This window comes from Capra hircus, chromosome 8 (genome assembly GCF_001704415.2).
Source record: "Capra hircus breed San Clemente chromosome 8, ASM170441v1, whole genome shotgun sequence".
Lineage (NCBI taxonomy): Eukaryota > Metazoa > Chordata > Mammalia > Artiodactyla > Bovidae > Capra > Capra hircus.
The window spans coordinates 98711028-98724498 of NC_030815.1; the positions used below are offsets into that span (position 1 = coordinate 98711028).

General features: G+C 47.8%; 1 protein-coding gene across 4 annotated transcripts in view; it reads right to left on the reverse strand.

The window, feature by feature from the left end:
- Positions 1 to 13471, reverse strand: part of PTPN3 (protein tyrosine phosphatase, non-receptor type 3) — a 158342-nt gene that overhangs the window by 22520 nt on the left and 122351 nt on the right. For 3 of the 4 annotated variants that reach the window (XM_005684283.3, XM_005684287.3, XM_018052574.1), the window contains 5 exons: positions 12190 to 12376; positions 11943 to 12017; positions 10604 to 10660; positions 9393 to 9549; positions 6788 to 6948 (listed from right to left, as the gene is read on the reverse strand). In XM_005684283.3, coding sequence (XP_005684340.1) covers positions 6788 to 6948; positions 9393 to 9549; positions 10604 to 10660; positions 11943 to 12017; positions 12190 to 12376 — 637 coding nt within the window. The remainder of the gene's footprint in view (positions 1 to 6787; positions 6949 to 9392; positions 9550 to 10603; positions 10661 to 11942; positions 12018 to 12189; positions 12377 to 13471) is intronic. The other variant, XM_005684284.3, reaches the window with a different exon arrangement.

Here is a 13471-nt window from a genome sequence, read left to right on the forward strand (position 1 = left end):
AGAAGATCAGCTGAGAGGGTTTGCTATGGGACAGCTGTATTTAAAGTACAGCTTTAAACACAGTATCACTGGCTCTGACCTTCAGAGAAAGAAAACTGAACACTGGGAGCTGGAGGAGACCAGCATGGTTTGCATGGGCTGGGTAAGGTATCAGTTTTCCAGTTTAAACACGTCTCCTTTGAAAAGATCATCTCAGAGCAGAGAGGGGACATCAGGAGACAACACTGATCTCGGATTTCTGGTCCAACCAAAGATATGAACCCTGCTCACACCCCTCAGATAAAGGCCTTGGATGCCCACTTGGCTCCAACCAGCATGTGCTGGCAAGGCTGGGCACAGTGGAAGCAAGCACGCCATCAACTGTACCACCAGACTGAGAGGGAATTCCCATTAGAATTTCCTGAAGGCTTGCCTGGAGGATCCCAGGGATGGGGGAGCCTGGTGGGCTGCCGTCTATGGGGTTGCACAGAGTTGGACACGACTGAAGCGACTTAGCAGCAACAGCAGCAACAATCCAAGGAGGAGGAAGAAAAACAAAAAAAATGAAGGGAGTTGAAGGGACAATGGGCAAGGAGAGCAAACGGTAGAAAGAGACTGCCTTTCATGCCCTTGGCAATGACCCACAGTCCAGTGCAGGGCAAAGACTTTCAAGACAGTCATATACTGTACTTTCTGTACCAAGCACTAAACTGTGGTCTCCACAAAAGCAGGTAACTTGTTTGTTCCATTAAAGCCCTAGGCCAGCGTGCTCAATAAGAATGTAGTGTGGCAGAATGATGGGATCTGCTGCTCTGAACAAAAGAGCAGGATGAGAGGTGGCTTAGAGGCAGGTAACTAGGCTAAGAGTAGCCCCTTTTCATGAAGGCCTTGAGAGGTTATTCTCTACTTTGCAGACATAAGAACAATTCCCTGCTCATCAACAGCTCACCCACATTAGGCACTATCATCTTTCCCATACCTGACCCAGTCAAAGGGCCAGGACACTGCCTTGGGGGGACTCAAGAATCTCTCCCTACCTTCCTGTAAAGGTTTGCCAAAATGAACTGACACTGTTGCTGGCAATCTGGGGACTTTCGAGAGTGCTACTTCAGATCCCAGTCCTAGATGCAGGTCCCAGTGCTGGCAGACTCAAGTATTCTTACAAGACTGTTATTCTTTCACAGGGAAATCCTTGGCAATGAGCTGGGGTGGCAACTCCTTTAAATGGGTCCCTGGCACTTGAAAGGTAAAGGCTTCTCATGTGTTCATTCCAAAGCCTTGTATTCCATAGATGTTATACTTGGTAACGTTTGCCTTTCTTAAAACAAAAATCTGGAAAATAAAAAAAAAAGCTTTTTGGTGTGAGCTTCGATCTTGAAGGTACACCTATGTGTGTTAAGCCTTCAGTTGTTTTTGTCCTTCCAAATCAAGTTTACAATGATCATAGCAACCAGTAAGTAGTAAGTCACCTGCTTTGACAGTAATGGATGTTTTTTCTAATGGGTGATGTAGAAGCAGGTGCAGGAAAAACAGTGGTCAGAAGAGATAAAAAGATGGCATCTGGTTTTGGTAAAGAGGGAAGATGCTGAGGTGGGAGGGGCAGGGGTCTCCAAGTCTGGCATGACCTTTGATGGAGCTCTGTAGACACTCCTCCAACTCATTAGTCCTGGGAGGCGAGAAGACAGATGTTTCTCATTTTCTATTAATTGCATTCCACAAATCTCCAAAGAGGTTGCAAGGCCACTGGGTGAGGATGGGCACGAGGGGCCTTCGTGTGCTGGGAAGTTGGTTCTCAAAGGACAGTTCGCATCATCACTTAGCTCTTACCCAGGGTTGACTATACTGAATGCACTTCCTCTCCCTTGGCGACACAGAAAGCTCAACTCGGGAAAAAGCATGAAATGAGCCACAGGTTACTCAGGAATGACCCTGGGGCTGAGTCCAAGAGTTCCTTAGAGGAGAGCATCCTGGAGGTGGTAATGGATTTGGGCCTTGTGAACCCCAAGTCTGGGTTCCTTTACGTAAGAGACAGAGGAACGCCGTACCTCGGCCGCACACGGTATTGAGGCGGTTTGGGGCTGGTGATCGATGCCGGCAAATGGGTCACAAGAAATGGCTCACACCGTGTGGCTCCTGAAGACAAGAGCTCCCATTGGAGGCTGGGTGGAGAACTGGGTCACACCTGGTGAGTTCTGACAATGGGCTTTCAACACAGATGCTAATCCCAGCTCTATCTCTGACCAGCAGGGTGGCACTGGGGGAGTCCTGCAGCCACTGAGCCTTGTTCTCGCCACTTACAAAAGGAGTGATCCCAATAATTCTGCCCCTATCTGTCTCACAGAACCGCTGAGAGAGTCAACTGGGACAACATATGTGAGACACACTTGGTGCGTTCCAAAATGCTATAGAAACGCTAATTATTAAGTGTGATTTTACTACAGCTGGAACCAAATGCTTTCTGGAACACATTTGTAATTGTTTACTGAAAGCCACAGGAGGGACAGGGAAATTCCATTAATGAAAAATGCTTCAAAGCAAGCTGTTCTGAAAACCGGCCTGTTATCATTGCAAAAGGGATTCCACCCACAGCCGAGATCCCCCAGGGCAGGTCCTTTGTGCCGGGGAGAGGGTGGTATGGGCACCTGCTAGGAACCAGGCCCTGCCTCTTGCTCTTAGACACAGCCTCCAACAGTCAAGCTGCCACCTGCCAAAGGCACTGGAAGAGGAGCAGGTGGGGAAACAGAATAGCCAAGACACTGGAGTCAGACACGCTGGGTTCCACTTCTTGTATGGATGGGGGGGGCGGGTTCTTTAGACTTTATTTATAAATTGTAATAGTTACTTTTTATTGCACTCTGACCATGTGGCAGACAACACATTTATCTCCTCTTAACCCTTACAACTAGCCCATGACAGTTTGCCGTGAACACTGAAGGGACTCAGGCATACATATACATGTTTCCATTCTCCCCCAAACTCCCCTCCCATCCAGGCAGCCACATAACATTGAGCAGAGTTCCATGTGCTATTCAGTAGGTCCTTGTTGGTTATCCGTTTTAGACATGGCAGTGTGTACCTGTCCATTCCAAATGGCTGAGTCCCTTCACTGCTCACCTGAAACTATCACAACATTGTTAATCGGCTATTCCTCAAAAAAACAACTAGCCGTGAAATACCCAATTTACAGATGGGGAAGTAGAGGCCACAGAGGTTAAGGGACATGCGTGAGGTCACATAGGAAGCAAGTGGTAGAGTCAGGATTTAAAATCTTCTCACTCCACGTGGCTAGACGGCATTTCAGATCTTTCTTAGTTCTGATGTTATGTTATTCTAACAACTCTCATGCAGAAACAGCAGTTATATAAGGGGGTTTCCAGGTGGCTCAGTGGCACCATGAATCTGCCTGCCCATGCAGGAACACTGGTTTGATCCCTGGGTCAGGAAGATTCTCTGGAAGAGGAAATGGCAACCCACTTTAGCATTCCTGCCTGGGATATCCCATGGACAGAGGAGCCTGGCAGGTTACAGTCCATGGGGTTGCAGAGTCAGACATGACTGCACAATTGAGCACACGCGCATATAACTACATGAAGGTTCTATAGTTGTTAAGAGGACAAGTTCTGTGAGTTTAGCCTGCCTGGGTTCCAATCAGGCTGTGCCATTTATTGTAAGAGAACCTCTCCAAGACTCTGATCCTTCATTTATACAAATTTGTATACAATTTATACAAAGTGATAATGACAGCACCTACAGGGGGCTACTGGGAGAGGATGTCCATAAGCCCTTGGCACATGGTAAAGGCACATTCGAGGCACCTTTTGCCTTCCTCTGGTCTTCCGCTCCTTCAGCAGCTGTGTAAGACATCTTCCCCCACCTAGGGCAGTGGTTGTTGAATTGAGTTTCACAGTCTATGATTCCTTTGTGGGCAGTGTGGAGAGACTGAAAGTCAGGGCTCCATGGATCCCTCTAGCTCCATCGAAGAGCATTTGTTCCGCATTTTGGAGTGTGTGGAAAAAGAGGCTTTTCCTACTTAATTTCTAGGAAATGTTGATTAAATGAATGAAATGTGTACATAAAAGAATTTAACCCTAAAAATTCTATGTCCTCCATTTCTTATTGCTTCTGTAGTCCAAGTATAGGCTCTAAAGGCAGGACTTAGGTGGGACAGTGGTTCTGGTGTGATCTTTACTCTCCCATTCTGAGGATCAGCTTGTGCATCAAAGCCTCCTGCTGACCTTATTAAGAACCAGTACCCAGGTGCCCTCCCAGTGCGGCTGATTTGAGTAGCTGTGGGCTGAGGCTGTTTAACAGTCTCCTCAGGTGACATCTGGTGGCTCAGATGGTAAAGCGTCTGCCTATAATGCGGGAGACCTGGGATCGATCCCCGGGTTGGGAAGATCTCCTGGAGAAGGAAATGGCAACCCACTCCAGTACTCTTGCCTGGAAAATCCCATGGACGGAGGAGCCTGGTGGGCTACAGCCCATGGGGTCGCAAAGAGTAGGACACGACTGAGCGACTTCACTTCACAGGTGATATCCACACAGGTGGTCAGGGTGTCACCCTGTGAGAAATACTGCTCAAAACCACAGGGAGACAGCTGGGTACTTCTTGCTAAAGCATTTTTTATCTTCTTAACGAATTTCAGTGAACATTATTGCTCAAGGAAAACAAACCTCTTAGAGGAGTCTCATGGAAAACATGAAAGGGGAGGGGATTTTCTGGAGCACTGTTGAAGACCAGGCGCCATCTTTTGCCTCACCGAGAGCCCACAGCGCCTCCTTGTGGACAGTCTGATCAAAGAGACCTGGTTCAGCCTGGGTGAAGAGCTTCCGTCACCTGGAGACATCTCCCAGGACTCTTGAGTGCCGGTCACCCCAGGGAGGATTGTTTGCCTACCTGCGCCTATGAGCTTAGTCTGCGACCATCCTGGGATACCCTCCCCTCCACACTTAATCCCATCCACCCTCTATTAATACTACATCTTATTCTAGAGGAAACCTCTCACCTCCAGTTCCTACAGAACATACATCCTGTGGAATGAAACCCTGGTCTTCAGCTGCTTCTGGGACTCATGATACATTCCCACCAATATACCAAAATTAAGACTGTAAGATTCTTGGGGCCAGAAATCCCCCTTCTCCTTCCCTGACTGTGTTCCTGATCCAGCATCTGGCACATGATAAATACCTAATACACACTCGCTGGATGAAGGAACGGACGACTCCAAAGTACAATTCCCCTTTGACATTTCCGTCCAATTCCCTGCCAACAGAATAAAACTGATATGTTCTGGCTTTTAAGTACTCCTTGTTTTAAGTGTTTTAATACATGTTTAAAGTTGAGTCGCTTTGCTGTGCACGTGAAACTATTACAACTGTTAAATGGCTAAACTTCAATATAAAATAAAAAGTTAAAAACAAATCAGACACTTCACCCCCCTGCCCAAAAACCTGAGTTTTAGTGTTTAAAATGTATGTCTCAATTTTGAGGTTTCTGCAATGCAAAGAGTCTACAATTTTTTTTCTTTTAAAAGTCTTAAGCCTACCTAGCCTCCTGCAGGCCAATGGAAAAAAGGTTTTACCTTTGTATTAATAGATATTTAGTATATGTTCATCAATTCTATCTAAGTAATCTTACTATTCTTACCCTTTTATCCTGATTTCAACTTATTTTTTGTCCATATTATCTGTCAAGGCTAAGTTCAAAATTCCCTATTGATTTTTTGGGTGGGGTCAACTCACCTTTCATTGTGGGTTTTCCTTTCTACTGTTGTTCAATACACACTGCTCTAATAATGTATTTTATTTACATTCTATTCCTTACCCCATTGTAAAATAAACCTCTCTCTCACTCAAGACACTCTGCTTTGCATCTTTCTTGTTTGATATTCACATTACTTATGCTTTCCTAAACCAATATGCAGTCATAAACATTTGACAAATTCCCTAGTTTTGCTTCTGCGACTCTTCCCTTTATACGGCTTTCTAATAAACAATGCAGTGCAGACTCCGGCTTTTGAATCTGACCTGAGACTTTGCTAATTTATGAATCCAGACTGTGTGTGTTGTCATTAATCATGATCAACTGTCTTTCATCGGCCTGTTTTATGCTTTCTCTGTTCGCTTCTGTTATCTTTCACTGCATGAACGACTCTGTCTTCTACCACTTTTAAAAAATGTGGAAGATAAATACATTCTATTTATATTCTGTTGCTGCTGCTGCTGGCGGTCAGTAAAACTGACTTGAAAACTGAGCCTCCTCGAGTCCTACTTTATTTTGCAGAGTCTCTGTGTGTGCCTTTGTCAACAACCTCAATCCCATGAGCAGAGGTATCTCCTGGGGAGGGAAGACGGGGTCTGACTTTGATCCCCACTCATGTCCCCAAGGTTCTGGGGGACTTGAGAAGCCCAGCCCCTGTGCCCTCATGGGATGGTATCAAGTGCTCCAAATTACAGCATGCCTGCTGGGGTCAGGGCCCGGCTCCTCCATCAGCCCTCTGCGCTCGCCCACGCTGCCTCTCCACCACCTTCGACTGCGAGTGTTCTGAGCTTTTGTGTTGGCAGCTAAACATTCTCAGAGTCCCACCTCCTCGGTTTCTGACAGATTTCTCCATGACTACTGATCGTTACTAGAACAGGAAGGGGAGGCAGAGTTCAGGGATGGGCCATGGCCCCAGCCACCCCGCCCTGGCTTTCTCCCGGAGGCCCTGAGCCCCTCAGGGGTTCCTCAATGAGTCCGGCTGCCTGGTGACGACTCGGGGGACCCTGCAGCCATCAGCAGCCCACCGAGGCCCCGGGGGTCTCTTACCTCAAACTGGATCAGCACCGTCCCACTTTCAAGGCCCTTCTTTAGCTGCTCCATGGAACCCTCCAGCGTGTCCCCGCCCTCCGGACACACGGGGAAGACGGCCTCTGGGAAGAGCTGGTTCAGTTCATCTTCAGATTTGATTTCGGCAAACGAATGGACAGCTGCAGTGGACAAGAAAGGGTGCGTCAGGGTTGCCCAGCCACGCGCAGGGGATCAGTTTCCTCCCCCGCAAATTATACTTGTGACACCTGAATGCAGACAGTTTAAAACATCTTATTAAATGATTAAGCACATGGTAATCATTTTCACCAAAGATACTACTTCCCGTTGAATGATTCAATATGTGCTAATTATACAAAATGACATACTAATCTTTCTGGTTAGCTTTAAATGATGGTGTTTAGGACTCAAGAGGCTTTTGTCAGAGGTAAGAGGACGGGAACACATGTCATTGAAGAGAACACATTTTCTCCCTTTGCTTTCTCCGACCTGGTTATTCTTCTACCCAGCTCTTCTTTCCTTCTCAGGTTCCCTTCAAACAGGCATTTTCCCAGAAAGCTGGTATGGGGTCTGGCACTGTCCACACCCCTGCCCCACAGAGCTAGGTCAGTTCATCTCTAACTCAAGGCTCTTGTTAGGTGGGAGGCTCTGGAGTAGACACCTCTTTGCTTCTTCAGAATTCTCCCTTCACGTCAGACTCGATACAGGTGAAAACCAACAGAGCACCTCCTCCTCCCCTCCATATGCACACCACTTCCCTCACGTGCCTCTTTCTGTCCACCATCACGTCAAACTTTGGGATCATCTCTGAATGCTCCCTTTCGACCCAGAAAGAGAAGTCACTCCCTTACTCCAGAGCCTTCAGTGACTCTCTACTGTCTTCAAGGTAAGAGAGAAGAAACAACTTTTATATTTGGCCACACAGTTGAACTGAATCCTCACAGTGCTGACTAGTATTCCCACCTTATTTAGTTATTTATTTCCACTTTACATGCTCACAGGCAAAAGAGTTGTCCAAGGTGACACAGCCTGCCAGGGTGGGACCCGGGGATTCAGTCCACACGTCTGACTCTAAAGGGAACATTCGTTTGACTGATCACAGAAGCTCAGATTCTTTACTGATGTTCATGGGTTCTGTAACTCTCTCTGTTACTACTATTTTTTTATTTAAATGTTTATTTTAAAAACAAACTTATCATGACAGTTACAGAAAATCAGTGGCACGGCTCTTGCAACTCCACTAGTCTACAAACATCTCTGTTCCTCACCTCAAAAAGGTGCCGGCCGCTTGCCATGGGTCAGTGGGGGATGCCCACCCAAGGCCTGGCCAGAGCACTGGGACGCCACTTCCCCTCCCCCTCCCCCAAGGCCCCGCCCCTTATCAGCCAGCAGGTCACCTGGCACTTCATGTAATGGACAGGCTTGCTTCCACTTGCTGGGTTCTTTCCTTCTCTACCATCACGTGGCCTTATGAGACTCACAGCAAGTTACTTAACCTCTCGGTGACTGTTATCCTCATTCGGGGATAAGAATACCAGCCTTATGAGATCATTGTAAGAATGGAAGGGGATAATTATACAAAGCAACTAACACCAGGCAGGCACTTCACTGGAGCTGCACAGATGTCAGCCACTGTCACTAGTGACACCTACTATGTGCCCAGGGTGGAGCTGGGCTTGGTGGAGATGGGTGGTGGGAGGAGCTGGGTTAGGGGGCTGGAGAGATTCGGGAGGACCTCACAGAGGAGGTGGGATGAGCGCTGGCACTGGGAGTTTTAGTGGGAACAAAGACGGCAGGTATTTGGGGGGCGTGGGCTGTGCCAATGACTGTGAGTCCAGACGGAGATGCAGGGCCAGGGCCCGAGTCACGTGCTTCATTTACCTTCAGTGTCTGAAAGCTGGGAAGGAGGATTCGAGGACTGGGCTTCCTGCTTTATAACAACAACAACACTAATAGTAGCCGTATTCAACAGAGGCTGCTTTTCCAACACCCACTAAGAACTGGGCAGCATCTTTGATGCTTTCCAGTATGAGCCTCATTTTATCTTCACAGGGATCCCGGGAGGTAGCGACTATGTCATCCTCATTTTGCATTAGAGGAAACTGAAACACAGACTGGGTAAGAAATCTGCTCAAGGTCCCGAACCCAGGAGGAGGCAGAGTTAGAACAGCCTTGAGGCAGCCAGGCTCCGGCCCCATTCTGCTAAAGCCTCTCCAACGAAACCAAATGCACATGAATGAAATGTAACCCGATCCTTTGAGAAAGGGTTGAAAATGCAAATGAAGGCAGAGGCAGGCAGCTAAGAGGGGTGTGTGGAGGGGGCTGAGATGGACCTGCGAGGAACAGGGGAGAGGAATGTCATGTCTTGTATTGAAAGTGGGGGCAGGGGGTGCTGCCTACCTGCAGACGACTGGTCATGAGGGATGGGGCCCTGTGGGGCCAAATCTCCACATTTTTCAAGTGAGAAGTCAGCCAGCAGGTTGTTTCCCAACAGGGGAAAGTTCTTGATTTACCGATGCTGGCTATGAGCACAACATCTCGAAACCAAGGAACGGGCCCGAGAAGGCCCTCTTCGCTAAGGCTCCTCTCCCTCAGGGGCTGTTACCTTTCCTCCTGATCACCAGGGCCAGCTCCCGCGTGTGCGATTCCCGGCTGGCTTTGATGAACATCACCACTTGGTCATGGGTGTGTTCTGAGATGTCCCGGCCGTTGATTAGCACGATTTGATCCCCTTCGTTCAGCTTAGGAATGCAGGTGTCTGCCTGCATGCAGGGAAGAGTGAGTTTCTTTTGTTACCATAACATAATCCTCAAGGGGAGAACCTGATGCTTTCTGAGCCTGGACACTGGAGACCGCGACCAAGTTCTGCTTTTCTCCCCCTGGCATTACCGCCTTTATTTTTATTACAGCCACTGCTATGTTGACATGGTGGCTAGTGGTGGGATTTTAAAGAAGTGCTGCTCAGAACCTACATTACGAATGAAAACATTTCAGAATAAAGTGAAAAAAAAGTACTGAGGCCATTTCTCTATGGCAGTCAAGCTTCACTTATTACTGTAATGTCAGAATGACTCTAATACCTCTATCTTCTGTTTTTCTAGGTGTTTTGGTAGAAAATGATTTGTCAGCTAAAAGCAAGTATATACCTATCTTGTGATGGAGAAAGCCTTTGCAAGCATAACCCCCAAGGCATAAACCATTATGGACAAGAAGCCATGTAACTGATCAATAGGCTTCTTAATTCATAGAGGCCATAAACAGTAAGAAAAAGTAAAGCACAAGCTTAAAGACTTCTTAAGAGTAAAACCTCCAAATGGGTCCCTTTCTTAGGAGGTACAGGGACTCTTTGGTGCTCAATGCTTAAAAAAAAATCATCTCCTAAATGCTTAGAGGCCCAGGCAGAGGGCTGAGGATGGGGTGGGGTGGGGGAAGAGGCACAAGACCCATGAGCCCACTTAGAGCTTGTAGAACAGCAAACGCTACGCCCCAGTTGCCTTCTTGTGAGCAGGACTTCTACACTTTAATGTGCCTCCCCATCACCTGGGGATCTGGTTAAAAATGCAGATTCTGGTCCAGATGGTCTGGGGTGGGGTACGAGAATCTGCATTTCTAGTAAGCTTCCCAAGGGATGCTGGTGCTGCAGCCTTGGGGGCCACACTAGGCAGCAAGGTCCTGGAAAATTCTTTCTTCCTATCTCTATGCATGCATTGACACACACTCTATGCTGCCGGTAAAAAAGAAACAGGACACAGAAATAGAAATCTGTTACATTTATGGGAAAACGGACTTGGGAAATTACAGAATACGTCTACTTACAGGTGACTCTGGGTTTATTCTTGACACCACGAGAGGCATCTTTTGATCCACTCCTCCCTGTAAACATATACATTAAAAACCACTTGAGTTGTTCCGAGCACCAAAGACATGCAGATATCTCTGACACAAAGGGAGGGCTCAACTTTCACTTAAATATATTCTACTCCCAAGGGTTGGTACCTTTTAGGATGATAAGGTTCCAGAGGCTATGGGTCTAGTGGGTCAACCAGAAGGCCACTCAGAAGCCTCCCACTGCCATCCCCACCATCCATGGACTAAAGATGCACTTGGAAGAAGCAGCCTCCTTTCAAAAAATGCAAACATCCTCAGGAAAAAGACTCTAAAAGCCCAGCCTATAAGCTCTGCTGGGAGAGGAGTTTACGGTGGAGGGGAGGAGCTGTGGAAAGGTCCCAGCCTGTGAGGGCTTTTGACCTCTGAGAACTGGCTGTCAGCGGGGCTGCTGGGCTATCAGAAAGGAGTGTATTATGGCCGTTGCAGGGTGGGCAGCGAAGATCACCTGCCCTCACTCTGCTCTAAGGCTGATAAACCTTTTCTGTGAAGGGCCAGATATTACTTTTTGTGGCTTTATGGGACAGAGGGCACTCTAGCACCTCTGCCATCGAAATGCCAAAGGAGATATAACCCATTTGTAAATGAATGGGGTGTCTGTGTTCCAATAAAACTTTATTTGTAAGAACAGATGGGATTGGGCCCATAGGTCATAGTGTGCAGAGCCGGCCTAGAGGGAAACAGAGGAGGTTATGGCCCTGCACCTAAATCCCTGCTCTCTCTTAGCAGTGCTGAGGGGTTCCCATCTCTCCGAGCCTGTGTTCAGTCAGTCGTGTCCAACTCTTTGCGACCCCATGGACTGATGCTCGCCAGGCTCCTCTATGCATGGGATTCTCCAGGCAGGAGTACTGGAGTGGGTTGCCATTTCCTCCTCCAGGGGATCCTCCTGACCCAGGAATCGAACCTGCATCTCTTGGGTCTCCTGCATTGGCAGGAGGATTCGTTACCACTAGCACCACCTGGGAAGCCCCTTAGTGTACATCTATAAAATGTTTCAAAATACCAACTTCACCACTTAATAAAAGGACTCAATATGGAGACATGAACGATCCTCTTTATATCCTCAATTAGGGGATATAAACAAGTATGTAGAGTAGGCACTTGGTATGAGGCAACTCCTATGGCCCCATTGAAAAGCTCCCAATTCTGAAGGCCAAGCCAATTTTCCTACACAGCCTTAGGTCTATGGCACATTTGTAATGGAAGTTTAAAAGTCATCTGAAGAGTGCTTCAGAGCATCACACGTCCTTATAAATTACACACAACGTACCTTTAGATTAAATCCAAATTTCCCATCTTCATCCGGCGTGATGCGGATCAAGACTAAGTAGCCGTCACCATCGTTCTGGGAAATGTCAGAAAATCATCAATCACGTTACTTCTTTCTCCAGTGATTGGTGATAACCTATTTCCTTTGAGTCCTAACCACTTAACTGCCCGAGAGGCGGCCCCACACAGGAAGCCTGGCCGGCTTGGCCCTGCTTTGGCCACAGCACCTGAGCCGCCCCGCCCCCCACCTTGTCACAGTAGTACTGGCTGGAGTCCTCGGCGGAGCCCCCTTCGTTCACCCTGTGGAAGTCCTCTAGGAACTGCTGATCGAAGCCATCCCGGAAGCAGGAGCCTGGAGCATTTGAAGATGGAGACACAGAACTGGATGACTTCTGGCTCAGGCAGCTTTGTGCTGGGCTGTTCTCGGATATACTCCTTCATCATGGGGGAGGAGGAGATATTTTAATAACTGGATTAATATTTTATCAGAGCACACAATACTGACTGTTGGAGCCTGGCATCCCACGGCTGTCACTGATCCTCAGAACCTTACAGGGGCTCTGAAGGTCAAGCCCAGGGCTCGTGCACACCCAGAGTCCACTGGCTGCCCACACCCCCAGCTGGCCTCAACAGCACCAGCTTTTAGTTTTGGGGAAAAGGGGAAAGAGAGCAGGGCAGTACCAAGAACTGCTGAGAATGCAGCAGCTTTAGAAGGGTAACGAGGCAGCTGTGCCCAGCTACTCTGGTGCTTAATTACTGAAGCTCACTCAGATGTGTGTGGGTCTCCATCACAGCTGAAAGTTTTTTCTTCCATCTCATTCCCACTCATAGCTCTGCTTCACAGGACAGTTTGCTACCCAGAGGAAAATGGGATTGACTCTGCACATTCAGGACAATTTATATCAATACTAGTTAACATTATTCACCTGTGACATCCACTTATCACCTCCGCTGAGATCATACATTTTATTTTTCTCTAATATAGGTACTTCTGTACCTTGGAGCTGCACAGTCCAATATGGCAGCCTCCAGTCACAAGTGGCTATTTAAAGAAGTGAAGATTAGGAAATTCCTCAGCTGTACCAGTCACACTGCAAAAATGCCCAATAGCCACATGTGGCTAGAAGCTCCTGCACTGGACAAGACCAGTCACAGAAGACTTCCACCACTGCAGAAAGTTCTCCTGGATGACGCCGTCTTTGAGAAGTGTCAAAGACCTCTAGGCTCATCTGTTCCATTCTCACTTCACAGATGAAGAAACCAGTCAAAAGGCACTGAGTGACTTGCCCCAGGTCACACAGCTTTCTCCTCACCCAGCAGGAGTCTGATGAACATGAGTCCCTGAGCACCTCTCCCCTCTCCCAGCCACCGGATCTGCTCCTAAGACCATCCTCTCCAACCTCTCAGGGCTGCAAGGATGAATGCTGCGTAGCACACACAACTCCTCTGCATCACGCACACCCACACTAGACTCCTTCCAGGGCCACAGGGTGAGCAAAAGATGCCTTCAAACGCCTACAGAATATGGGG